Source organism: Callorhinus ursinus, unplaced genomic scaffold (assembly GCF_003265705.2).
Source record: "Callorhinus ursinus isolate GAN/ISIS: 27379988/994484 unplaced genomic scaffold, GSC_fseal_2.0 scaffold3, whole genome shotgun sequence".
NCBI lineage: Eukaryota > Metazoa > Chordata > Mammalia > Carnivora > Otariidae > Callorhinus > Callorhinus ursinus.
Window position 1 is genome coordinate 61094584 of NW_027397065.1, and position 24420 is coordinate 61119003.

Genomic DNA, 24420 nt, shown 5'->3' on the forward strand with positions numbered 1-24420 from the left:
CAAGGAGAGCGGTACCCCTCCCCAGGAGTAACGATTAGGGGAGATCACTGCGGGCAGAAACTCCGCCACAGGGGAGAGCAGCCGCGGGGCTGCCTCCCTCCTCTGCAGTTCAGGAAGCCCTCTTCTGCGCGCAGGTGGGCGGGCGCCCCAGGCCGAAACGAAGCAGCGCGAGGAAGGGGGGGGTACCGGTGGCCCTCCCAGCGACCCCTGCCCGCCCCGCCAGGGGGAGCGTCTGCGCCGCGGCCGGCGGCGGCGACCCGGCGGGCGACGCTGGGCGGTGGCTCGGCGGCGCTGCTGCCCTCCCGCGTCCCCACCCCCCTCCCTGCCCGCCCCCGGCGCGGCCCTGCCCGCCCCCTCCGCCCCCTCCCGCGGCGCCATGCGCAGACTCAGTTCCTGGAGAAAGATGGCGACGGCCGAGAAGCAGAAACACGACGGGCGGGTGAAGATCGGCCACTACATCCTGGGGGACACGCTGGGGGTCGGCACCTTCGGCAAAGTCAAGGGTGAGGACCCCTGGGGCAAGGTTCGGCCCCAGCCCGCGATCCGGGCGACTTCCGCCTTTCGCACCTCTTCATCCTCCCCCGCCCCGGCGTTCCTCTCCCAGGCTCGGCAGCCCCAGTCCTGGCTCCGGCGGGAGCGGAGTCAGAGGCCACCGCGGGACTGCGGCGCGACCCTCTCCGGCTGGGTGGGGGTGGGGACCGGTCGCCATGGCGACGGCGCCGCGGCCAGAGGGGTTGCCAGTGCGAGGGGCGGGGATGCGGCAGTGCGAACTTTCCCAGGTAGGGCAGGATAGGGTCGCGCAGCTGCTCCCAGCGCTGGGTGGGGGCGCCGGGGTCTCGGCCCGGAGCCTTGGGGAGAGGGCCTCTTGTTCGCTGGGGCTGTGCTCGCTCGGCTCAGGGCCAGCCCATCGCTTCCCTGGCAGTCCTCAGTATTGTCCGTATTTCCGTCCTCTTTAGGAGGTTCTCGACTTACCTGCCGGGGCTGGTTCTCAGGTGTGAAATGTGTTCCCCCCCCCACCTCCCCCAAAAGTAAGCTTGCTTTGGGGGTAGCTTACAGAATTTTAAAAAAAGGGCCATCTCGTTGGGAAGGATGACTAAATTTTTTTCGGAACAGTTAATGAATGTGAACTGGTCCGTATTTGCGATGCATGGTTTATGTTCTGATTGCAGACTCCGTGCCTTCAGTGTTTCTGAATTATCAGTTTTGCAGACTGTGTGCCAAACCTGGTAGGTAGTGCAGATGTTGCCTCCAGATAGTATTTATTAGCTCATTAATGTAGTACGTTTCCATTTATTTTCTCAGGATATTTATGTTTTAATAATTTAGTGCACATCATTTGAACTTTTTTTCTTTTTTTAAGGAAAGTGTGGAATCTCTTACCCTTGTGTTTCAGCACAGTACTCTGGAAATAAAAAACTTGATCACCAGTCCACCAATTCTGGCACAAAACGTTTAATTGCAAACTTTGTGAGGTGTAAATATTTTTTTTTTCTTTAAAATATTTGACTTTGTTATTAGGGATGTAGAGGAAGGAAGCATGGAACTGATAAATATAATTCATGCATTGGCTTTGGATATATAATAACCAATGACTTGCATATACTAAGCTCTTGGTAAATATTTGATTTGAAAGAAAAAAAGTTGTGAAAGTGTACAGTGAATTAACTAACTGAGCCTTGCTTTACCAGAGCTAAATAAACATTTTCTGATTTTATCTAGGGATGGAAGAGGAGAACCCTTCCTTCTCTTGCTCTTTCTGAGTCATAGAACTGGAAAATTGCTGTATAGCCCACAGGGAAGCAACTGCCTAAGCCTTCTTATGAAAATCAGCAAGGCCAACAATGTAAGAAAGTAAGAAGCAAATGCCAGAATAGGGTAATAAGAGCCATCAGGGTGGGTCTGTATTAGGCCAGTAAGATGTCTCTGTGCCCTCAAAATTATTTATCTTTGGCTATGTTGTCTCTTTACTTGTTAGCAATTACAAAGTGCTTTACAAATATTTGTAAGAAATGCCCAGTAATGCCCCCAAATAGTGATGACAGTCTTGATACCCTCACTTCTCCCACGGTTCTGCTTGTACTAGGATGCTCATCATTCTGTTAAAGACCTGTGCAAAGTCAGGTCTCATTTTCTTATTTGCTAGGTGGCTTTTGGCATGGCAGATAGGAAAGCAAGAGAAATTTTTCATTTTCTGGATTTGATCTGTGATGTCTCTGTGACATGAATCCTTCCAGTGAGTGCTGTTCCTTAACCTTCATTCTTCCACATGTGCCTCTCTTGAAATATTATACTGTCAAAGTCAACCTTTCCAAAGTATAGAAAAGCCAATATTCATCAAAGAATCACAGGTTTCATATATAGGGTTAAATTTGTTCATAAATACATTAGTTGATATTGGTCAAAATCCTCAACCAGTGCATTTTTAAGTTGTTAAACAGTTGGGATGCTTTTTACTCCAAGTGCAGTAATAGAAAATCCAACTCAACCTAGCCAAGAACATCTCTTTCTGTGGTTCTCTCTCCAAAGCATGGAGGCTTCAGCATACCTCTCATGAGTCCCACTGGCTCATCCTGTTCCTGGGGCCAGGGATGCCATGTGCTAATTGGGTTAGGCTTGTGTTCCTAAGTAGGTACTAGCAAAGGAGATAGCATTACCCTTCGTGGAATATGGCCCACTGGTGAATGTGTGTGTGGTGGGGGCATCTTCTTCTGAAGAACTTAGTATGGAGAGACAGGATAAATATCTATACAGAATGGGTATTAATTGTTAGGAGAAAGGCGGACATAGCTGCTCAGTGAACAGGCAAAAACAACTATTACAGTGGTGATGTTGGTAACTTAGCCTTAATTTGACAAGTATTCTTATCAATAATATGATTAATCATATATTTCAGTGGAGATAATTTGGAGTAGATAGAGCTTTTAAAATTAGTTACACATTGGTAAATTTAACATAGAAAAGGAATCTAATAAAAGATATGATATTGATATGCAGAAAAATTCCCAGTATGATTTTACATGCTTAGAAGAAATTTAATTTTGGGGGTGAAGGGGATTAAAAATTCGCAGTGATTATTTTGTTTCCTATTACAGACTAAAAAAGTCACTTGGTAACCTAATGATACCATTGTGAGGAGAAAGTTTAAACAGACTACTAGGGTTGGCTTGGGATTATGCTTGAATTATCTTTTATTATTCCCAAGTTATCTTTTTTCCCCCCTGGTTATCAAGATGTTAGTCTCTACTCCCTTGCAGGGTCCACATGCCTTTCCCCAGGTACAGCAATTATAAAAGCATGGATGAACAGAGAGTCATGTTTCTATTGCAGTAAATTAAAATGGCAGTTTTTGTTAAGTTTTCCAAGAGAAGAGAAGACGGTTTTTTTAGTGGTCTAGGTGGTCTTCAGCAAATAAGTTGTTTATACATGCAACCTGTTTATTAAGTTGGTAAGTATTTTTCTACATAAAACTGCAATTTCAGGTAAATAGGTGACTATTCTATCTTTTTATTTAAAAATTTCTTTAAGGAGGGGGTTCCTAGCTGACTCAGTCAGTAGATCATGCAACTCTTGATGTTGGGTCATGAGTTCAAGCCCTCACATTGGGATTAGAGCAATTACTTAGGAAAAAAATTCTTTAAGGAAAAAAATCTGTATGTTGTATAAATATGTATATATCAGCATGGGTAGATTTCAAGTTTATAAGGTTAGGCCACAAAAACCAAAGAAGCAGAAGAACATGTGCTGTCATGTTATTTATATAAATTTTAAAATCATACAAAAACACCCAAACATTGCTAGTGAGAGTAAATTGTTGCCACCTCTATAGAGTGTGACAGTATTTATTAAGGTTAACCCAGCAATTCAACCTCTAGGAATTTATCTTATAGATATACTTGTGTGTGTATGAAATAATGAGTTATTCATTGCCATATTGTTTATGAATACAAAAGGTTGGAAATAACCTTTGTAGTAGGACAGTAGTTAAATTATGGCTATCCATACAATGATAGACCTTGCAAACATAAAAAAATGAGAGACTTTATATAATTTAAGAAGCAATTTCCAAGGTGTATTTTTAAGAGGAAGAATAAGGGGGTAGTAGAACAAATGTGTATAGTATACCTACCATTTGTGTATAAAAAATGGCAAATAAGGTATCTAAGTGTAACTACTTGCATATATATATATATGGAGCGTCCCTTTAAAGATACACATGAAACAGTTACATTAGTTGTTCAGAGTGGGGGAACTAGGTAGCAGGGGGACATTTCACTGTTTATCTTTTTGTGTTGTTTAATTGTGCAGTGCAGGTATTATGTATTCAAAAGAATATATAAAACTAAATTTGTAGAAATAAATGTAGAGAAAACATTGTTAGAGTACCGTTTATGGATTCACACTCTAGGGGAAGATAAACACCACATTCACGGTAGTGGTTGTAGAAAGGAGAAAGGGTTCTGGGAGGAGGCATACAGAACTTCACTTGCATCTGTGATGTTTTATTGCTTAAGCTGGTGGTGGGTGGAACATGGGTATTTGGTTTGCCTTTTGGGATGCCTGAAATGTTACATTAAGAAAACCTGCCTTTCTCAGATTTCCACTATAGCTTTTAAAGCTCATCCTTCTCCAGGATTAAGGTATTTCCCTTATACTTCTAGAAGTGGGATTTTTTTTTTTTTAAGATTTATTTATTTGAGAGAGAGAGAGAGAGAGAGAGAATGCAAATGTGGGGGGAGGGGCAAAGGGAGAGCGAAAGAGAATCCTAAGCAGGCTCCATGGCTAAGCATGGAGCCCAACATGCAGCTCAGTTATACAATCCCAAGATCATGACCTGAGCCAAAATCAAGAGTCCAGTGCTTAACAGACTGAGTTCCCCAGGCACCCCGGAGTGAGATTTTTTTTTTACTCTTTTAATTTAATTTTTTTTTCTTAAAGATTTTATTTATTTATTCGACAGAGAGAGATACAGTTAGAAAGGGAACATAAGCCGGGGAAGTGGGAGAGGGAGAAGCAGGCTTCCCATGGAGCAGGGAGCCTGACTCGGGGGCTCTATCCCAGGACCGTGACCCGAGCCGAAGGTAGACACTTAACAGCTGAGCCACCCAGGTGCCTCTACTCTTTTAATTTTAGAGTGGGAATGAAATAGGTGATTAGAGTATCTTCAGGAGGTAATTCTTTGTGGCACCTCTTAACTATTTAAAATTTTCAAAGTATGATCTTACTTCACTTCAGGATTATATATCTGATTAGAAGAGCATTTGTTACAGTGTCCTATGGGTAGACAAAGTTCCCTTTGGAAAGCAATAACAGGTTGTTAGCTAGTAGTTGACTAATCCAATGTTCTTGTGAGGGAGACATTGTGAATTCTGGTAACCTTTGCTGTGAGTGACTTACAAGTCTTCCATGGCAGAAACACTTGTCTTCCGTTTTGTTCAGAAACAGTATCATGGGGTGCGTGGGTAGCTTAGTCGGTTAAGTGATGGACTCTTGGTTTTGGCTCAGGTCATGATCTCAGGGTTGTGATATGGAACTGCACATTGGGCTCCGCCCTGTGTGTGGAGCCTGGTTAGGACTCACTCTTTCCCTCTATCTCTTCCCCTACCCCCACTCACACTTGCTCTCTCTCAAGTAAATAAATAAATACAATCTTTTTAAAAACCCAGTATTTTTAGCACTACTGTAAAACAGTGACAGTCTGAAGAGTAAGATTTTGAGCTTTGGAAAGGGGGGTGGTTCTCTTAATGCATATTCTTGACAGGGTCTCCTTGTTACTCATTGATTCTATGGAGCAGCAATTAATTTGGCTGCAACTAAGTTTAGTCAATAGAGAATCCTTTGCTTAGTTTGGAGAAAGCAGTTCAGGGTTTGGGGTGTGATATTGTGCCCATTTTCCCCCTCCACCCCTGCAATTTTCTACTGCATATTGATGGTGGGGTGGAGTAGATAGGTCATAAGACTTGGAGTCAGAAGGCCTATCCCACCTTGATCACTTAATAACTTTACTTCATCAAGTTACATAATCTCCTAGAGCCTCATAATTACCTAAATCATAGGTTTGTTGTGAGACTCAAATGTGATGTGTTTTTTTTCTAAGCTATAAAACACTATTTTCTTTTTTTAAAATATTTTATTTATTTATTTCACAGAGAGAGAGAGAGACACAGCGAGAGAGGGAACACTAGCAGGGGGAGGGGGAGAGGGAGAAGCAGGCTTCCCGAGGAGCAGGGAGCCTGATGTGGGGCTTGATTCCAGGACCCTGGGATCATGACCTGAGCCGAAGGCAGATGCTTGACGACTGAGCCACCCAGGTGTCCCTAAAACACTATTTTCAAAAGTATTATGTTCCTGAAATGTGAATATTGAAGTTTGTTGGTAATTGGGTTCAAGGCAAAATATCTGTTCCTATAATTAAGGAAGACAGATTATCATATGATAGCTTTAAATTACCAAGATTTTGCTGGGAAGAAAGAGGGAGAAAGATGATACTCAGAAGGGCTATTGCCTACTCTGAAAGAGAACCTATTTGAGCCATCAGTGTTGGGACATTACTTGAAAACCTTGGAGGGAAAAGTCTGTATCCAAGTAAGACAGGTTAAAAATGTTTAATAGGTTTCTTTAGTAGGCAATCCAGAGCCATTATTGTGTTAATATGCATAGTGTGGGTTTTCGAAAGGGAGAGCATACATCGTTTCCCAGACTGACTTGCTTACAAAGTCTTTTTCTGTGTAGAGGCTTCAGTCCTAGTATTTTGTAGAGCATAATTCTTAAAATTCATTGTAATAGTTTTATGATTTTTCTAGCCCATAGAAAATTCGAATTCCCAAATTAGAACATTGGAGAGGGGGCTGTAAAAGTTGACTCCCGATAGGCTGTGAGGGTGAGACACAACTTCAAAAAGCAGAAAACTGGGGCACCTGGGTGGCTCAGTCGTTAAGCGTCTATCTTTGGCTCAGGTCATGATCCCAGGGTCCTGGGACTGAGCCCCGCATCGGGCTCCCTGCTCTGCAGGAAGCCTGCTTCTCCCTCTCCCACTCCCCCTGCTTGTGTTCCCTCTCTGGCTATGTCTCTCTCTGTCAAATAAATAAAATCTTTAAACAAAACAAAACAAAAAAACCCACCAAAAAGCAGAAAACTATGGAGCTGGAACATAATACCTAGGAGCAAGAAGTCCTATCCGGCTAACTCCCACAGATTGTCACTGTGTGAGGGCCCAGGGGCGTAATTGATACTCATACAGGTAGACATTTGCTTATATAGAGTATGTGGCATTCTTATTTTTACAGACAAATGAATAGAAGGTTGAAGTAATCTAACTTGCCCAGGTCAAACATAAGTAAACAACCTTCATACTGGAAAGAACCCAGGTCTGTGTGACTACAAAGTCTATGTTTTGTACACATATTGCCTTCTCATGTAGAAGGAGAATGGGGCATTCAGCCCTATTTCTAAAAAAGGTGAATCTAACACCTGTCATTGTTTTTTTTTTTCTTCCCTTTCGGATTTTTTAATTGTAAAGAATATAAAACAGTAGGTAAAATTTGAAAAAAGTCACTGTAGGATAACTATTTTCATTTTAGCACATTATCATTGTCATATAAATATTTTTGATATAGCTAGAAAATGTAGAATGCATGTATAATTTTTGTTTGCTCTTTTCATATTTACAAGAACATTTTCTATAGTCTTATGAGAGAGTCTTTTATGTTGGAATAGCAAGGTATTAAACTGTTCTCTGAAATTGGTCATTTAGGTTATTTGCCGTCTTTGTTCTTAAATAAGACACTATAATAAAAACAATTATGCACATTTAAAAAAAGATTTCTTTAGGGCCTCTGGGTGGCTCAGTTGGTTGGGCGACTGCCTTTGGCTCAGGTCATGATCCTGGAGTCCTGGGATCAAGTGCTGCATGGGTCTCCCTGCTCAGCAGGGAGTCTGCTTCTCCCTCTGACCCTGCCCCCTCTCATGTGCTCTCTCTCTCTCTCATTCTCTCTCTCAAATAAATAAAAAAATCTTTAAAAAAAAGATTTATTTATTTGAGAGAGAGAGAGAAAGAATGAGTGGGGGAGGGGCAGAGGAGAGAATCTTCAAGCAGACTCCCGTGTGGAACCCAACCTGGGGCTCGATCTCAGGGCGCATGAGATCATGACCTGAGCCAAACCAAGAGTGGGATGCTTAACCGACTGAGCCACCCAGGTGCACAATAATTAGGCACATTTTTAAATCTGCTTAATTCTAAGTTAAATTCTGAGTAAGGGAACTACAGATTTTTAAAAAAAATATATTGCTCTTAATGCTATTCTAAGATATCAGTTGCCCTTTTATTTCCCTAAAATGTTCTATTGGTATAACAGCCATGAAAAAGGAATTAGTGCACTAATTTTCCCTTAAAAAAAACAAACTGATCATGTACTCTGCTTATTTATTTACTTAGTGGTAGTGTGTGTGTGTGTGTGTGAGAGAGAGAGAGAGAGAGAGAGAGAGGATTTGATTTCATTACAGTGGCTGTCATGACACCTTCCCCTCCCTTGCTACTGTTCAATTTTTGTTTGAATACTATTTATACAATCATACTTTTTTGATTTCTATTGCTTCAAAAATGAAGATATGCCTCTGTTTCTTCTAATTAATTTATAATTTGATGAAATGTTCATGTATTAGAAAAAAGTCTTCAGTTGTACCTTGATTGGTTATTGATTTCATTCTGTTCATTTAGCTTTCTTCTGGAGGGGGCTTCTATTATTCACAGGTGGAATAATATTCTACTTTGTATTGTACATGAGTTGAATTTTACTTGATTCCCTGTTCTTTGTCTATCACCATCCCTCTTTTTCTTACTAATTTCTTCCTCATTTTTGGTATGTGTTCCATAAAATTTTCTGTCACATTTATGCAACGTACTGCTATCTAAAGGATTTTAATTGTTCTGTTGTAAAATTCATCCCGCTCTGCTCTTTGTAACTTCTATATTTTTTTTTTTAATTTAAAAGCTTTTATTTTTAAGTAATCTCTACACCCAGTGTGGGGCTCGAACTTACAACCCTGAGATCAAGAGTGCCATGCTCTACTGATTGAGCTAGCCGATGCTCCATAACATCTGTATTTCTTATCACCTTGTGATAGTTAATTTTTTCTACAACATTCATTAGTTCTTGGATGAGCATTATTATTTTTTTTAAAGATTTTATTTATTTATTTATTTGAGAGAGCGAGAGAGAGCACATGAGAGGGGAGAGGGTCAGAGGGAGAAGCAGACTCCCCGCTGAGCAGGGAGCCCGATGCGGGCCTCGATCCCGGGACTCCAGGATCATGACCTGAGCTGAAGGCAGTCGCTCAACCAACAGCCACCCAGGCGACCTAGGACATTATTAATGTCTATTCTTTCTGCTTTAGTCTTTTGCACTTTAAAACTTTTTGGTTTTTCTTCCTTTACAGTTATTTTGGTCATCCTCAGAGGCCAGGAAGGTCCCAGGGACCGGGTTGCTTTTGGTTACTGCTGTTTTCTGTGGCAGTGTTACTGGCATATAGTAGATGCTCAGTACATGAATGCATTTGAGAGAATGCTTTGAAACTCCTATTCCAGTTCCTTATTTAATGATAGAATATACATCTGGAGTTTCAGTAAGACCCAGTTGTTACTTAAAGTTAATTGGGATTGAAATTCGGTTGAGCAGGGTGGGATATGAGGGAACTGTGGTTGATTTGTGATGAATTGGAGTTCAGTTCCAAATGGATTCTGCTTTCATATTCTTTCCAAATCTGAGTCTGCCAGTAGTGTCCAGTATTGTGGCTGTCCCAGTCTTGTTTCAGCTATGCAATTAATGAGAGGGTTTCTACTAAGCCATTGCTTGGAGATTTTGGGGGTAGTTGGGACAGATGAGATTACTGCTTGTTCAGGTATCAATACACTAGGTCTGAGAAAGAAGATGCTTCCTGAATTGGGGTTTAACAGTCAAGTTGACTGCTCTTAATCGCATCTGATTGATACAGGAGATTGGAGAAGGCCTTATCAGAAATTAGAATGTGCTTCTAATTTCCACAGTCCATTTCAGCTATGATTATAGGTTTGTCACTAATTTCATGTATATTTTAATGAGTTTTTGATGGAAGTATGTCCAGTGCATTCTTACTCTGCTATCTTTCAGGAAACTTCTGTAATTTCTTAGCCATAGATGGTTTTGAGATTAGTTGAGCTATACAAATAGAGGTTGTAAGAAAATTTAGAGATTCCATTTACATTGTAGTAGTTTAAAAACTTTTGATTCTGTGATAATGCTTTAGGTTAGGGCAGACTGTGGTGCAGTTACACATTTGCTCACTTGCTGGAAAGATTTGTATTATAGAGGGATTGTGCAGGTTAAAGAATCTGGACAAAATGGAAGGTGGACTTCGGTGGTAAATTGTATTTTTGAAAAGGATTGAGACATACTCTGACTTAAATACTTTTCTTGGAGTCTTACTTAATAAAGACTTTTTTCTCCACATGTGGAATATCTGTATAACCTAACCTTTGGATTTAATATTATTAAAACATTTAAGGAAAGTAGTAAATGCTTAAAAAAATTCAAAATAATGAGGAATTACCCCATCCCCTGCCCCTCTCAAATGCTGGGGTTATGGTGGGGTAGAAGAGCCGGCTCATCACTCATTATCTTGGTTAGCTGGTAGGGGGAAAATGTTGAATTGTTGAAAACCATTGGACCTGATGATCTGTAGAGTTCTCTTTAGTTTCTAAAATTCTATGCTTTTTATTGTTATATCATCAAGAGCAAATATTAAGTGAGGAGCAAGCAATGAGTGTTTTGTCTCTTAGAAAGATAATTTAATTATCTTGTTGCTCCCTTGCTTTAAAAACCTGCAGTGGTTCATAATCCTTGAGGGTTTTTAAAGGGTGGGCAGGCTCAACTCCATCCCAAATCCCAGATCAAGTGGGAAAGCTTGATTGGAATAATGAGGAAAAATTCTTTGTTTAAAATAATGTTTTAAACATAAGAAGTTTAAAATATCAATGTTGAGTTTTCAACTTGTAAATAGTAAGAAGTATTGTATTCATCTGCTAAGGGTTTCCATAACAAAATACCACAGACTGAATGGCTTTAACAACATATTTTCTCACAGTCTGGAAGCTTAAAGTTTGAGATCGAGGGTTGGTGCCTTATGAGTCCTCTCCTTAGCTTGCAGATGGCTGCCTCCTCCCTGTGTTCTCACACGGTTTCCTGCGTGTACCCTGTTGTTTCTCTCTGTGTCCAGATTTCCTCTTAGAAGGATATCATGAGTCAGGGTGGATTAGGACCTACCAAAACTGTCTCATTTTAACAGTCATTTCTTTAAAGGCCCTATCTCTAAATACTGTCACATTCTGAGACCAGGGTTAGGGTTTCAACATATGAATTTTGGGGGAGACACAATTTAGTACATAACAAACATTAATAACTAAGAAGGGATTTCTTTTTTTTTTTTTAGATTTTTTAAAGAGTTTATTTATTTATTTGACAGAGAGAGACACAGCTAGAGAGGAAACATAAGCAGGGGGAGTGGGAGAGGGGAGAAGCAGGCTTCCCACAGAGCGGGGAGCCCGCTGTGGGGCTCGATCCCAGGACCCTGGGATCATGACCTGAGCCAAAGGCAGACGCTTAACAACTGAGCCACCCAGGCGCCTCTAGAAGGAATTTATTATTTATCATTATCTTTGCTTTTCAGCTGGTAATTACCAAGATTGCCAGGGAGAGCTCTCAGCTATTAGTCTTACAAACTGTGTTCTAAGTTAGAAGAGAACATTTCTTCCTAAAAAGCTAAACTCCTAAGTCACTTATTAAAAGAAAACAAAACTTGATACATATATATTTCAAAAAGTCAAATAGTGCTAAGAGGTATGTATATTTATAAAACAGAATTCCTTACCCTCACTCTCAACTCTTCTAGTATTTACCTCTAGTTGTTTTTTTTTTAACCTCTATATTTCTAATTGATCTATGCGTGCATACAAACTATTTCTTAATTCTTGTTGATGGATTTTTTGTTGTTGTTGACTTTCTAGTATGGTACATAAGGATTTCAGTTCTCTTACACCTTTTCCTCTATACCCTCATTCTTCTAATATAATTATATCATACTTAAAAAAATCCATATTTAGCATTTCATAATTGTGACTGTGTAAAAACTATTTGCCAAGCCAATACTGTGACTATTTTCTTTATTTATCATTTTTTCCTGGAGTTATTAAAGTACCTTGTTTTTCCATTTGCTTAGTTTTCTTTGAACCTGAGGCTAAATTTCCTGTATCTTCAAATGCCTTTGTCAAAATCTCTCTCAATACAGTATTCTGTACTTTGAAACCTGTAAGATAATTTATCAGTCTCCCCTTCCTGCAGCCATCTTGGATCCTCTATTGCCTTTCTGTCTGGATTTGTTGCCTCTAGTCCATCTATACATCTGTTACCTAGGACTTTGCCTCATTACCATAGTGGGGATTCTCTTAGTTTTTCTCCTGTACTGGATCCCTTCTTTACTGGATATTATCTTTCTCGGTTTATTTTCCTGATTTTGACAGGATATATATTCTACAGTAGGTTCTAGAGGAAGGGTAAATAAAAGCTAAGTTTTGAAGACTAAATTCTGCTCTCACTATTGATTATCTGGCCATAGCATTCAAAATTGAAAGAAAATCACTTAATTTTTTTAATTCTTAAAAACAGAAACTACATGTTCATGAACTGAAATTTGGAAGGTTCAAAGGGTTATGGGTAGGGGAAATGTGTCTGTAGCAGGAGGGAGTTTTTTGGGATGACGAAACTGTTATGTATTTGATTCTAATGGTGGCTTTACCAGTTTCTATATGTTAAAATTCATAGGACTGTTCACCAAAAGAAAATAGTTGTTTTTTTTTTAAAGTTCAGTTTGTATGTATGATAGCTTAAGAACTACAAAATAAGTAAGAATTTAAAAGGGCAAAAAGGTACACAGCAAAAAGGAAGTTTCTTTTCTTTCTCTCTCTGTTAGCTTTCCAGTTTTCCTTTCTTGAAGAAACCACTGTTACCGGTTTCCTATGTATTCTACCATTTAATTGCTCTTGGACATGTAAACAACATTTAGGGGCAAATCAGGCAGAACTGAAAGGAACTTAAATTTGCTCAGTATTTTCTGAGATTACTACTCTTAGAATAACATCTAAAATGTTATTAATCAAGCCTGGCACTAATTTGTTAAAATTATTTCTCCTACAGTTGGCAAACATGAATTGACTGGGCATAAAGTTGCTGTGAAGATACTCAATCGACAGAAGATTCGAAGCCTTGATGTGGTAGGAAAAATCCGCAGAGAAATTCAGAACCTCAAGCTTTTCAGGCATCCTCATATAATTAAACTGTAAGATCTGATTATATTAAATACAGTCATATAATTTTTTAATCATTTTTGTTAACCTGCTTAATCTGACAAGTGAGAAAGATGACTGACATTTCTTGAATCATCCCTCAAGGTTTTAAAATTTCTGCCTGTTCATGTATTCATCTAACCCCGTTCATGGTCACTTAAATCTATGTCCATGTTTTGCCCTTGTGCTTATCAGCTGTTAACTTTCTCGTTCTTTCTTGTCCTCTGGACATGCTGTCTGATCGATAACTGTCTGTGCTCCTATTGCTATAGAACCAACAATGATTTGCTGGTAGAAAATGTTGACCTCCACATGATGTCACTTAGCCTCACTAGAGACAAGAGAAAGGCAGTAGAAAGGGTTTCCCCCAACGCTGCTTATATCTGATAAAACAAAGCACAAATGACAGAATTTCAGGAATCCAGTATTCAGAAGGGCAGTAGTAGTATTCTGGTGGTTTTACAGTTGCCAATTGTAGGGTCTCCATAGAACTTACTTACTGCCCAGTTTTTTTGTGCGGGCTGTCAGTTACAACTGCTGAGGCTTTTGTACTGAACTGGCTGGCTCCAGGTTTGTTTCACTCTCACCTCTTCTCATTTGCTGAGGTGCCATGGTTTTAAGGTGCATATGGGTGCTGGTAACCTCTAAGTACACATCTCCTGCTTTCATAACTCTTCCCTGAATCCTAGTTTCATACACGCACTGCCTACTTTACATCTCCATTTGGATGCCAGAACTGAACTTTCTGTTATCCTCCCCCATCCTGCTCTTCACACAGTTCTCACCCTCTGAGTTAATATCCAGTTCCTCAGGGCAAAACATAGGAACCATCCTTAACTTCATTGTTTCTCTCACTTCCTACCATCCATTCCATCTCTTTCTTCAAAATAGATCTAGGATCTTAGTGTTTCTCAGTTCCATCATTGCCATCAACCTCGTTTGAACCACCGTCATCTCTGTCATGGACCCCTGTAGTAGCCTCTTGCTTCTCCCTTTACCATCCACAGTCAGTTCTTCACATTGCTGCCATAAATTAAAGCTACCCTTTTAATAGATCAGACCACATGACTACTTTGCTTAAAACCTTCAGTAGCTTTGCATCTCCCTTAGAGTAGAAGCCAGAGCCTCATCCTGGCTTGTAGGGTTCTCTGTCTTCTAGTCTCCAGTTACCTCTTTGACTCCACATCCTATTTCTCTCTGCCAGCTCACTCTGCTCTAGCCTTCTTACCATTCCTCAAACACGCCAGGCAGGCTTCTACCTCAGGGCCTTTGCACTTGGTATTCTCTCTGCCTGGTTCACCTTCTTCCTAGATCATGGTATGGTTTGCTCCCTTCTGTCAGGTTCTGCTCAAATGTTACTTTATCAGAGTCCTTCCTTAAACACCCTGTATGAGAGACTCCCCTTAGTTTGCTTTGTTTCTCTTCATAGCATGTTCCACCTCCTGAGATATTGCTTGTTTATTTAGTGTCTGCTTCCTGGCTCCTGGAACATGAACTCCATGAAGGCAGAGAATTCCCTGCAGTTTTCCCAGCTAATAGCATAGTGCCTGCTATATTATAGGCGCTTAGTAAATATTTACTGAATGAATGAATATACATGTTTTAATATTGGTAGATAATGTTTTCTCTCACCAGGTACCAGGTCATCAGTACACCATCTGATATTTTCATGGTGATGGAATATGTCTCAGGAGGAGAGCTATTTGATTATATCTGTAAAAATGGAAGGGTAAGCAGTTCTGATTTAATCCTATATTTATTTTGTAACTCCCCTTATTCCTTACTAGCTTTAAGATGTCAGAAAGCAATTTTGTTAAGAGGTCTACTTAATAACCATTTCCCTTAGTCATGTGTTTGTCTAGAATCATAGACTATTTAGAGTTAGAAAAAACCTTAAAGATATTTCCTTAGCCTGCTTATGCAGATGTGGAAGCCGAGACTCATGATTTATATATTTACTCAAGGTCAGGTGGTTTATTAATGACAGAATTGGATTGAGACCAGAACTCATGATCCTCCAACTCATGCTTTTGGGGTATACAAATACTTGTAACATATATCTTGAAGTATATATTTAATCCTTATAAAATGTATTAATACTTAAAGATCTAGGCCTTGCTAGTCAACCCTAGCCACATTTAAATTGCATTCGTTTTTTGGTTTCAGAAATCTGATGTACCTGGAGTAGTAAGAACAGGCTCCATGAAGGAGGTAGGAATTAGACTTAAAGAATTTAGAGTTGGAAGGAACTTTAGAAGGCATTTGGAACAGTGTCTTAAGTTACAGACCCAAAAAGTGAACACTGCCCCTCCCACCCATATTTTTTTCTCATACCCAGGTTATGTGGTACGCTAAAACCTCTTTCTAGAAGACCTGTATCTAGCAATGAGAAGCCATTTTTTCCCTACCAATCTAAAGTTCTTTATATCATTCATTCATTTGTTCTATGTAGCATATCTGTTTACTTTCATCAAAACCAAGCTCATTAAATGACCAAGTTAATTTTGATTTTACCATTTTTTAATATGGTTCTTTTCAATTTTCAGGTATTCTACTTCTCTGTTCACTAACTCTCCCTTCCCCCCCACTATGTTATGCCTGGAATAATGGAAACAGGCAAAAGTTGAATTGGCATCTTGTTCTCTTATCTTTTCCATTTGTCATTTCTTGGTCATTTTGGTTTACATTATGGGAATTTTCTTCAATTGTTTACCTGTTGCATATTAACATTTCAGCTGTCATATTTTCTATTTCAAAGATCTTTCTTGTTTTCTGAAATTTTCTTTTTTAAATAGTCAGTTCTGCTCAACAGATACAATAACCTTTTCTGAGGATAACAATTAGGTTTTTTTTAAAGTTTTTAATTGTAATTCCTGTATAATCAACACACAGTGTAATATTAGTTTCAGGTGTACAGCCTAGTGACTCAGCACTTCTGTGCATTACTCAGTGCTCATCGTGATAAGTGTACTTTATTCCCCATCATCCCCATCACCATTTCACCCATGCCCCCACTCATCTCCCCTTTGGTAACCATAAGTTTGTTATCTGTAATTAAGAGTCAACAGTTGTAGTGTTTTTTTGTTTTGTTTTGTTTTTGTTTTTTTAAGTCTTCATCTGTTTCCTGCATTGTTACTGTACCTTCTGTGCTCCATTTTATTGGTCTTGGTCTTTTGTACATGGCCCTGCCTCAGATGTCTGGTGATTCTTGGTTGTCTACTTATATTTATTTGAGTGAGGTACTAAATGCCAAGCTCATGAGGGTGGAACTTATTGACTGGTGGGCCTTCCCATCCTTTGAATAGGTAGGGATCTGTCCATTTTATTAGGATATACCAAATGTCCGTAATTTCAACTATTTTTCCTTAGATCAGAAAGTTGCTCCAGAAGAAACCTTCCAATTTTCTTGAGGGTATTAGCTGTCAGTACTCTGAGAGCTGAATTGGGAAGAGGCCTGCAAGTCTCAGTAGTTAGTATGTTGACTTCCACTAATCCCCATGTTTTCCTTCTGGTGCCTCATCTCTGCCTTGGTGTCCTTGAGAACAGAGCTGGTTCAGCCTTCCTAGAGTAAATCATGGGTCTTATTCCTCAGGTGGGGTGAGTTTAAAACTTCTTACTTTAACCGATTGTCCTGTTTTCCATCCTCTCATTTCTCCCTTCCCAAATTTCCAAGGCTTCTAAAAGCTTTTCCAGGGTTCTGTGTGCAGGCTAGTTTATTATTGATTTCCAACCCTGTGGGCTTAGGTTTCTGCTCTCTCTGTTGGTGACGTCTTTATCACTATTCATCCATTCTACAGTTTAGTGATTTCTCTTTTTTTTAATTTTTTATTTAAATTCAGTTTAGTTAACATATAGTGTATTATGAGTTTCAGGGGTAGAATTCAGTGATTCATTGGTTGCATATAACACCCAGTGCTCATGACTTCAAATGCCCTCCTTAATGCCCATCGACTCCTCTTGATGACTGCTGTCTTGCTCTTTTTGTCTTTATATGCTAATGTCATTTTAGTGATATTTCAAAGGGTGGAGACAAAAGTTCGATCTGCCATGTTTAACTGGAAATATGCTTTAACTTTTCTAATATTCTTTTGTAGACTTCCCCTCCATCTTTTGTACTGTATTTGTCAATATAATTTTAATTTTTGTAGCCTGTTTAGTTTACCTATTATATTTTGTTTAATCAGTTAAGTTTTCTTTCACATTTAGAACACATTCTTTTTTTCACTTAGTATGTTTGATATAAAATTGTATTAAAAAAGTGAACCTACATTTCTGCTAGAAATAAATGAGATTGCTAACACATTGTTATTTTCTCTGGAGGAAGGGTATCTCATAGTACTTCAGTAGTTTTAATTTTGCTTTCAAAAGAAATTACTAGTTTATCTTTTCTCCTAGATTGTCCATGCCATGTGAAGTGTAGAAGTCTGGTTTTAGAATGCTAATTTGTGGCCTCTGTTAGAGAATTGCATATTAGAGTCCTTTACCTAGAGAATTAATAGGCTGTTTATTAAATGTGACTTCTTGGTAGAGGCTCATCCAAGTAATGGTTATTACTTTTGAGAAAAAAAATCATAAGAAGAAAATATGGATAAATGGAATGAGAAGGTTTTTTTTTTTTTTGAGTGAGATTTCTTAAAGAATTTTTTTTTCTAAAGATTTTATTTATTTATTTGACAGAGAGAGACACAGCGAGAGAGGGAACACAAGCAGGGGGCAGTGGGAGAGGGGAGAAGCAGGCTTCCCGCGGAGCAGGGAGCCCGATGAGGGGCTCGATCCCAGGACCCTGGGATCAGGACCTGAGCCGAAGGCAGTCGCTTAACAACTGAGCCACCCAGGCCCCCCAAGAATATTTTTTAAAATGTTAGTTGCTACATAAGATAACTTTTTTCAGATACATGCTTTTTATATTTTATTAAACACATGAATAAAGGTTTTTCTTTTGTTAAAACTAGAATATCTTTATTTCAGGACATATAATTTGATTGCTTGCTAATTCATTAAAAATCTTGAATCTTCCTCATATAGTCTAAAATAGTATCATCCACCCCAACATAATTCTCTGTGCCCCTATTCTGCTTTATTTTTCTTCAAAACACTCCTTGCTGTTATTTTTTTATATTTATTTTTTATTGTCAATTTTTTTAAAAAGATTTTATTTATTTATTTGATAGAGAACACAAGCAGGGGGAACAGTAGAGGGAGAGGGAGAAGCAGGCTTCCCGCCAGGCAGGGAGCCCAGTGCGGGGCTCGATTCCAGGACCCTGGGATCATGACCTGGGCCGAAGGCAGACCCTTAATCATCTGAGCCACCCAGGCGTCCCTGTTGTCGATTTTCATCAACTAGATTAGGACCTTTGTTTTATTCATTGCTGTATCTCGAGTGTCTGAAACAGTGCATGGCACATTGAAGATGTTCAATAAATATTTATTAAAGGAATGAAGGATTAAACATTTCTAATTTATAGGAGAAAACACATTTAGTTTCAAGTAGAAATTGAAACTATTTGACATAGCTCATGAAATATAGAGGAAAGCAAGCTATTACAATGTAGTCACAAAGGTGATAACAGAAAGTTGAATTACTGATTTGGGTTCCAAGATCCTCTTAGCATTTTGTGCTGTATATATCCATCTCCTCCCCATTTCAAAAGTGTCTCAGGATGAGGTTCATTTGGAAGATTTCATGCATTTTGACAGTCTTATAGGTTGGAGAATTGTAGGTAGAAGAATTTCTTCTGAAAAACACACTTTTAAAATGCCTCTCTACTTTTCTTAGCTGGATGAAAAAGAAAGTCGGCGTCTGTTTCAACAGATCCTTTCTGGTGTGGATTATTGTCACAGGCATATGGTGGTCCATAGAGATTTGAAACCTGAAAATGTCCTGCTTGATGCACACATGAATGCAAAGATAGCTGACTTTGGTAAGGAGATTTTTATAGTTTCACGTATTCATTATGTTTAACGAACATGAATAGCATTCTTCAGATAACTTTCACTTCTTTTTTTTTTTAAATTAGCTTCAGTGGTGCTTTTTTTTTTTCAAAGATTTTTATTTATTTATTTGTCAGAGAGAGAGAGAGAGCATAAGCAGGGGGAGCAGTAGAGGGAGAGGGAGAAGCAGGCTCCTCACTGAGCAAGGAGCCCAATGTGGGACTTGATCCCAGGACCCCGGGATCATGACCCGAGCCGAAGGCAGATGCTTAACGACTGAGCCACTCAGGCGTCCCATAACTTTTACTCCTGTGCAGTGGATTGAGTACCCCCAAATAGTGTATCCTCACCATTTTGTCTATGAACATACAAAAAGGAGAAGAGATAAGGAATTCTCTTCTTAGCTTTTTGTCTTTAGAATTGAGTCTTACGACAGTAGGTAAATAATTTAAGTTGGTAGCCTTAGAAGCATCATTTGATTTGAGACTTATTTGTGAAGGAGAAGTTAGCAACCTTATTTCCAGTGTGTTCTTTTGATCAAGTATAGAGCAAGAGGAGAGACTGGAATGGAGTTACTCAAACTCTGAAAGCCAGAAGGTAAATTATATGAACAAAATTATTAAAAAAAAAATATTTTAAATGATAGAAAAACATAATTTCAGCTTGGAGGAACATTATTTTGATTGTCAAAAATGAATTTATTTTTCCTTTATTTTCTATGTAAATTGCCACTGACATTAAATCTAAGAAAATGAATCTCTGCAACTCTCTTTTGCTTAGCTTCAGTTCAAATCAGAGGAGATTGTTGTAACTATTTTCCTCAGTTTGGGATATGTGTATTATAATCTGTAGAGATTCGTTGAGCACTGCCAATCAGCTCTGAGCTACTGGTTTGCTGCTGACTAAATTATTTGACTTCCTTACTCCTCAGTTGTCATGATGATGATGATTTGTTTTTTTTTTTTTTTTAATGATTTTATTTTTAAATAATCTCTGTACCCAACCTGGGGCTTGAACTCATAATCCTGAGATAGGAGCTGCATGCTGGCAACTGAGCCAGCCAGGCGCTCTTGTCATGATTATTTTTACCTAATGCATTTTTGAGGAGGCAGAGGTTTCTTTTTGGAGTAAAACTATGAGGAAACTTTGATACTCAAAGTTACTGTTTTTTTATTTTATTTTATTTTATTTTATTTTATTTTATTTTATTTTATTTTTTAAAGAATCAGAACAGGGGTTAATAGAAACTTTGAATTTTAATTCTTCTACTCATCTGTTGTACATTTTTTCCCTAGTAGTTTCCGTATTAATAAATTTAAATATGCCAAATTTATTCTAGTAAGCGGAATAACCAGTAGCTTAATATATACTCATTAAATTCCAATAATGCACTAACTTTAAATGCTGAAATAGATTACAAGTTTTAGGGCATAATGGCAAAATATTTGCAAACAGTAAAGACAGAATTTGTTGAAGCAAAGGACAAAATGATGATTTATCACTTCAATGCAAACTCAGTTTTACTGTTCAATGGAGTTTTGTTTTTATTTTTGTCCTTGGGAAGTCTTGAATATTGATTTTGTGCATTTTCAGGTCTTTCAAACATGATGTCAGATGGTGAATTTTTAAGAACAAGTTGTGGTTCACCGAACTATGCTGCACCAGAAGTAATTTCAGGAAGGTAGTATTTGACACCCTTTCTTCCACCCTTGTACATTTATATAATTTTTTTTCTCTTAGATTTTGTCTGTCTGTAGTGTCGTATTAAATTCTAGCGAAAGAAAGACATGTAAGGCTTATTCTTTCCTTATCCAGAAAGTGTTATGTTTTAAGAATAAAACATAACTGAGTAAGAATTAAGGATTCCATTTATAGAAGAGAATATTTGTTTGGAAGTCAATATCATCTATAAAGTAGTTAGATCAGAATACTTATCACTTTTTTCCCCCCAGTAGAAACTGAAGGTTTAAGACTAGCAAGTTTTTTTTTTTCTTTAAAGATTTATTTATTTATTTTAGAGAGCACGTGGGTGTGTGCGTATGAGGTTGGGGAGGGGAGAGGGAGAGAGAGTATACTAAGCAAACTCCCTGCAGAGCATGGAGTCTGATGGGGGAGCTCAATCTCAGGACCCTGAGATCAAGACCTGAGCCAAAATCAAGAGTCAGAGGCCCAGCCATCTGAGCCACAGGTACCCTAAAACTAGCAAGTTTTAAAGGTCAGACATTAAAAACTTGAATATATTAATACCTACTAGTTGGAAATGGTTTTACTTAGATGAAGAGTTAAAAGTGTAATGTGTACCTTTAATTTTTCAGATAGAAGGCATTTTTTAAGATATGTTTATTTATTTTACAGAGAGTGTGTGAGTTGGGGGTGGGGCAGAAGGAGAGGGAGGAACTCCTCAAGCAGACTCCCTGCTGAGCTGAGAGCCTGATCCCAGAACCCTGAGATCATGACCTGAGCTGAAATAAGAGTTGGATGCTTAACTGACTGAGCCACCCAGGCGCCCTGATAGAAAGACATTCTGTAGTAGCTTTATGTTTATGATAAGGTGTCTTGGGGAATTAGACTGAAGTATGATAAAATCATCAGACTCATTTATTTTGAATTTTTCATTTTTACATCTTCTAGAGACTACAGTATTATAAGAATTCGAACCTCTCAATTACCAGCATTGAGAACAGGAGTATGGTTTCTATAGCCATTGCTACATTTACACATAAAGTGCAGCTTTCAAATAGCTTAGATGGCAGGAAAATTTAATTTTTTAAAGTTATTGTTCTTCACTCTCCTACTGAAATTGAAAACAGATGGTTAAGTTTGTTTACTAATTTTTATAATTAACTTTTATTAATTTACACTAAAACCATGTTTCTTTGTTTGAATGTTTCACATCCTAATTCAGTTAGCAATAATCGCGCCTCGGATAAACCTCATTGGCTACGATACTGCCACTGCGCAAAGCTTCACATCCTAATTCAGAATGCAGAAGTACTACAGTATTTTCTGTCTGTTTTCATAAGCTTGCTTGCCTAGTGTGCTCAGAGAAATTATATTTGGGTAAAGGCATGGCTGTGAATAAGGCAGAAGTATCTAATTTTAAATTTATCAAGGTTCATCATTATCTTTTTATATCAGCCTAATGTTCAGAAAATGTTTTTAAATTACTTCATTTGTGTCATGTAATTTGTTTTGGAAGAAAACAGTTCAAGACCTGGCGGTAGTGTTAATTAAATAAACAAAAGAAATGTATTGTAAATGTGCATGTATACATGGGCCATTACTGAAGTCTGCTTTTCCAGTTTGGATAAGGTCTTCCTGTGAGGTTTGGATGAGTGGGAACTTGTACTCAAAGCAGTATTTATGGATCAGTTCAACAATTTATTTGATCAGTTTATAAACATCCTTTCCCCAAAACCAGACTTTGACCTAACAGCCTGAGGTAGTTAAGTCAGTTGGCTACAGTGTATTGCAAATACCAGTTTAGAATCTTCTGTGAACCAGTCAGCTTGGCTTTCTGCCATAGCCTCAGGCCCCATTCGCCTTGGTAGGAGGTCTTGGGTTATTGGGAGACAGTGGGTTTAAAGAACATTCTTAATTGATTTTATAAGGACCATAGTAAGGTAGTAAGAACAGAATTTTAGCTATACTCTAAGCTTAAATTCTTGACTTATTTTCAAAGATAATACTGATAGAATTAGTATAGAATCCTTATGTGTAGTGTGTAGGAATGGCTATAGAAATCATACTCTCATAATTCTTTATGAAGTATCCATATTGAAAATTTTTGATTGATTGGCTCTCAAGTTACTATGATTATTTAATCCAATTGATATTTCCTGTTACAGATTGTATGCAGGTCCAGAGGTAGATATATGGAGCAGTGGGGTTATTCTCTATGCTTTATTATGTGGAACCCTTCCATTTGATGATGATCATGTGCCAACTCTTTTTAAGAAGATATGTGATGGGATCTTTTATACCCCTCAGTATTTAAATCCGTCTGTGATTAGCCTTTTGAAACATATGCTACAGGTGGATCCCATGAAGAGGGCCACAATCAAAGATATCAGGTAATTATGCAGCTTGGAGATTATCAGATCTAATAGTTTCAATCATACAAGTTAAGTGAAAGAAAAAGTTGCAGGACAGTATGTACAATGTAATGCCATTTCTATGTTAAAAAATACAGTATATAGGCACATTTATTTTATTTTGGTATTTGAAAATACACACTGAACAGGCTACCTTAGGGAAAGAAGATTAGTAGTAGGAAGGGCTTTCAAGGCTTTTTACTTATGCATCTTTCTTTTGAAATTGTAACAATGAATATTATATTTGTTTTTAAATTTGAAAAAATAGCTAATGTGAAATAAAAAGGACCCTGATGGGATTTTACATTTGTAGTGGTTCTTCAAGATTTTCTGTAGTATGCCTCATATTTGACTCATTAAGATTAATGCTTTTCAGTAGTAGTAAATTTGTGTCACTATTTGAGTTCTGATCTTTTGAATTATTCTGTTTTTTCTTTTGTTTATCTCGAGTAATGAGGACATTTTTAACTTCACCAATGACATGTGTGGTTTTGGGGTGGTATACACTGAATCACATGTGAAATTACTGGTTTGTAAGTTTCATATGGAAAGGCATGTTTATACCACCCGTGGAAAAGGACAAATCATCCTCTAAAATTTAAAATATCTAAGTGAAAGATGCTTTTTCTTGTGTTTTACATACTTTTTACAATTTAAATGTAATATGTGACAATTGGAATTGACAATTGGAATTAGAAAACACCCAAAAAATAGAAAACTAAAATGATCTTTAATTCTGTCACCCAGAAGATAGTCATTGTTCTTTTGGGTGTTTCCTTTCTTGATGTTTTTAGTTTTAGCTGTTTTTGACATAGTTCAGGTCAAACATATCCTTTTATATATGAAGTTAGGAAACTCTCAGTTCCTTCATTAAAAATGAGATATATTATCTTCATAGAGTTGTTTTATGAGTTGAGATAATGTATAGTAAGTATTTAGCCTAAAACCTACCACCTAGTAAGCATTCAGTGAATGGTACTTGTCTGTTTTTGTTGTTACGGTTTTTTCACCTAACATTATATCAGA

The 24420-nt window shown here is 38.2% G+C and overlaps 1 protein-coding gene and 1 pseudogene across 7 annotated transcripts in view; one reads left to right on the plus strand and one right to left on the minus strand.

The window, feature by feature from the left end:
- The first annotated feature begins 356 nt into the window (after nucleotides 1-356).
- The window catches only part of PRKAA1 (protein kinase AMP-activated catalytic subunit alpha 1), a 31267-nt gene continuing 7203 nt past the window's right edge, over nucleotides 357-24420 (plus strand). Inside the window, exons 1-8 of one of the 7 annotated variants that reach the window (XM_025867354.2) lie at nucleotides 386-503; nucleotides 1720-1851; nucleotides 13221-13362; nucleotides 15005-15098; nucleotides 15536-15580; nucleotides 19146-19290; nucleotides 20894-20981; nucleotides 23149-23373. In XM_025867354.2, the coding sequence (XP_025723139.1) occupies nucleotides 15039-15098; nucleotides 15536-15580; nucleotides 19146-19290; nucleotides 20894-20981; nucleotides 23149-23373 (563 nt within the window). In that variant the 5' untranslated portion in view covers nucleotides 386-503; nucleotides 1720-1851; nucleotides 13221-13362; nucleotides 15005-15038. Of the gene's footprint in view, nucleotides 504-699; nucleotides 780-1719; nucleotides 1852-13220; nucleotides 13363-15004; nucleotides 15099-15333; nucleotides 15405-15535; nucleotides 15581-19145; nucleotides 19291-20893; nucleotides 20982-23148; nucleotides 23374-24420 lie in introns of those variants that run through there. The other 6 variants (XM_025867353.2, XM_025867355.2, XM_025867351.2 and 3 more) reach the window with 6 other exon arrangements.
- LOC112820543 (U4 spliceosomal RNA) lies at nucleotides 22134-22266 on the minus strand (annotated as a pseudogene).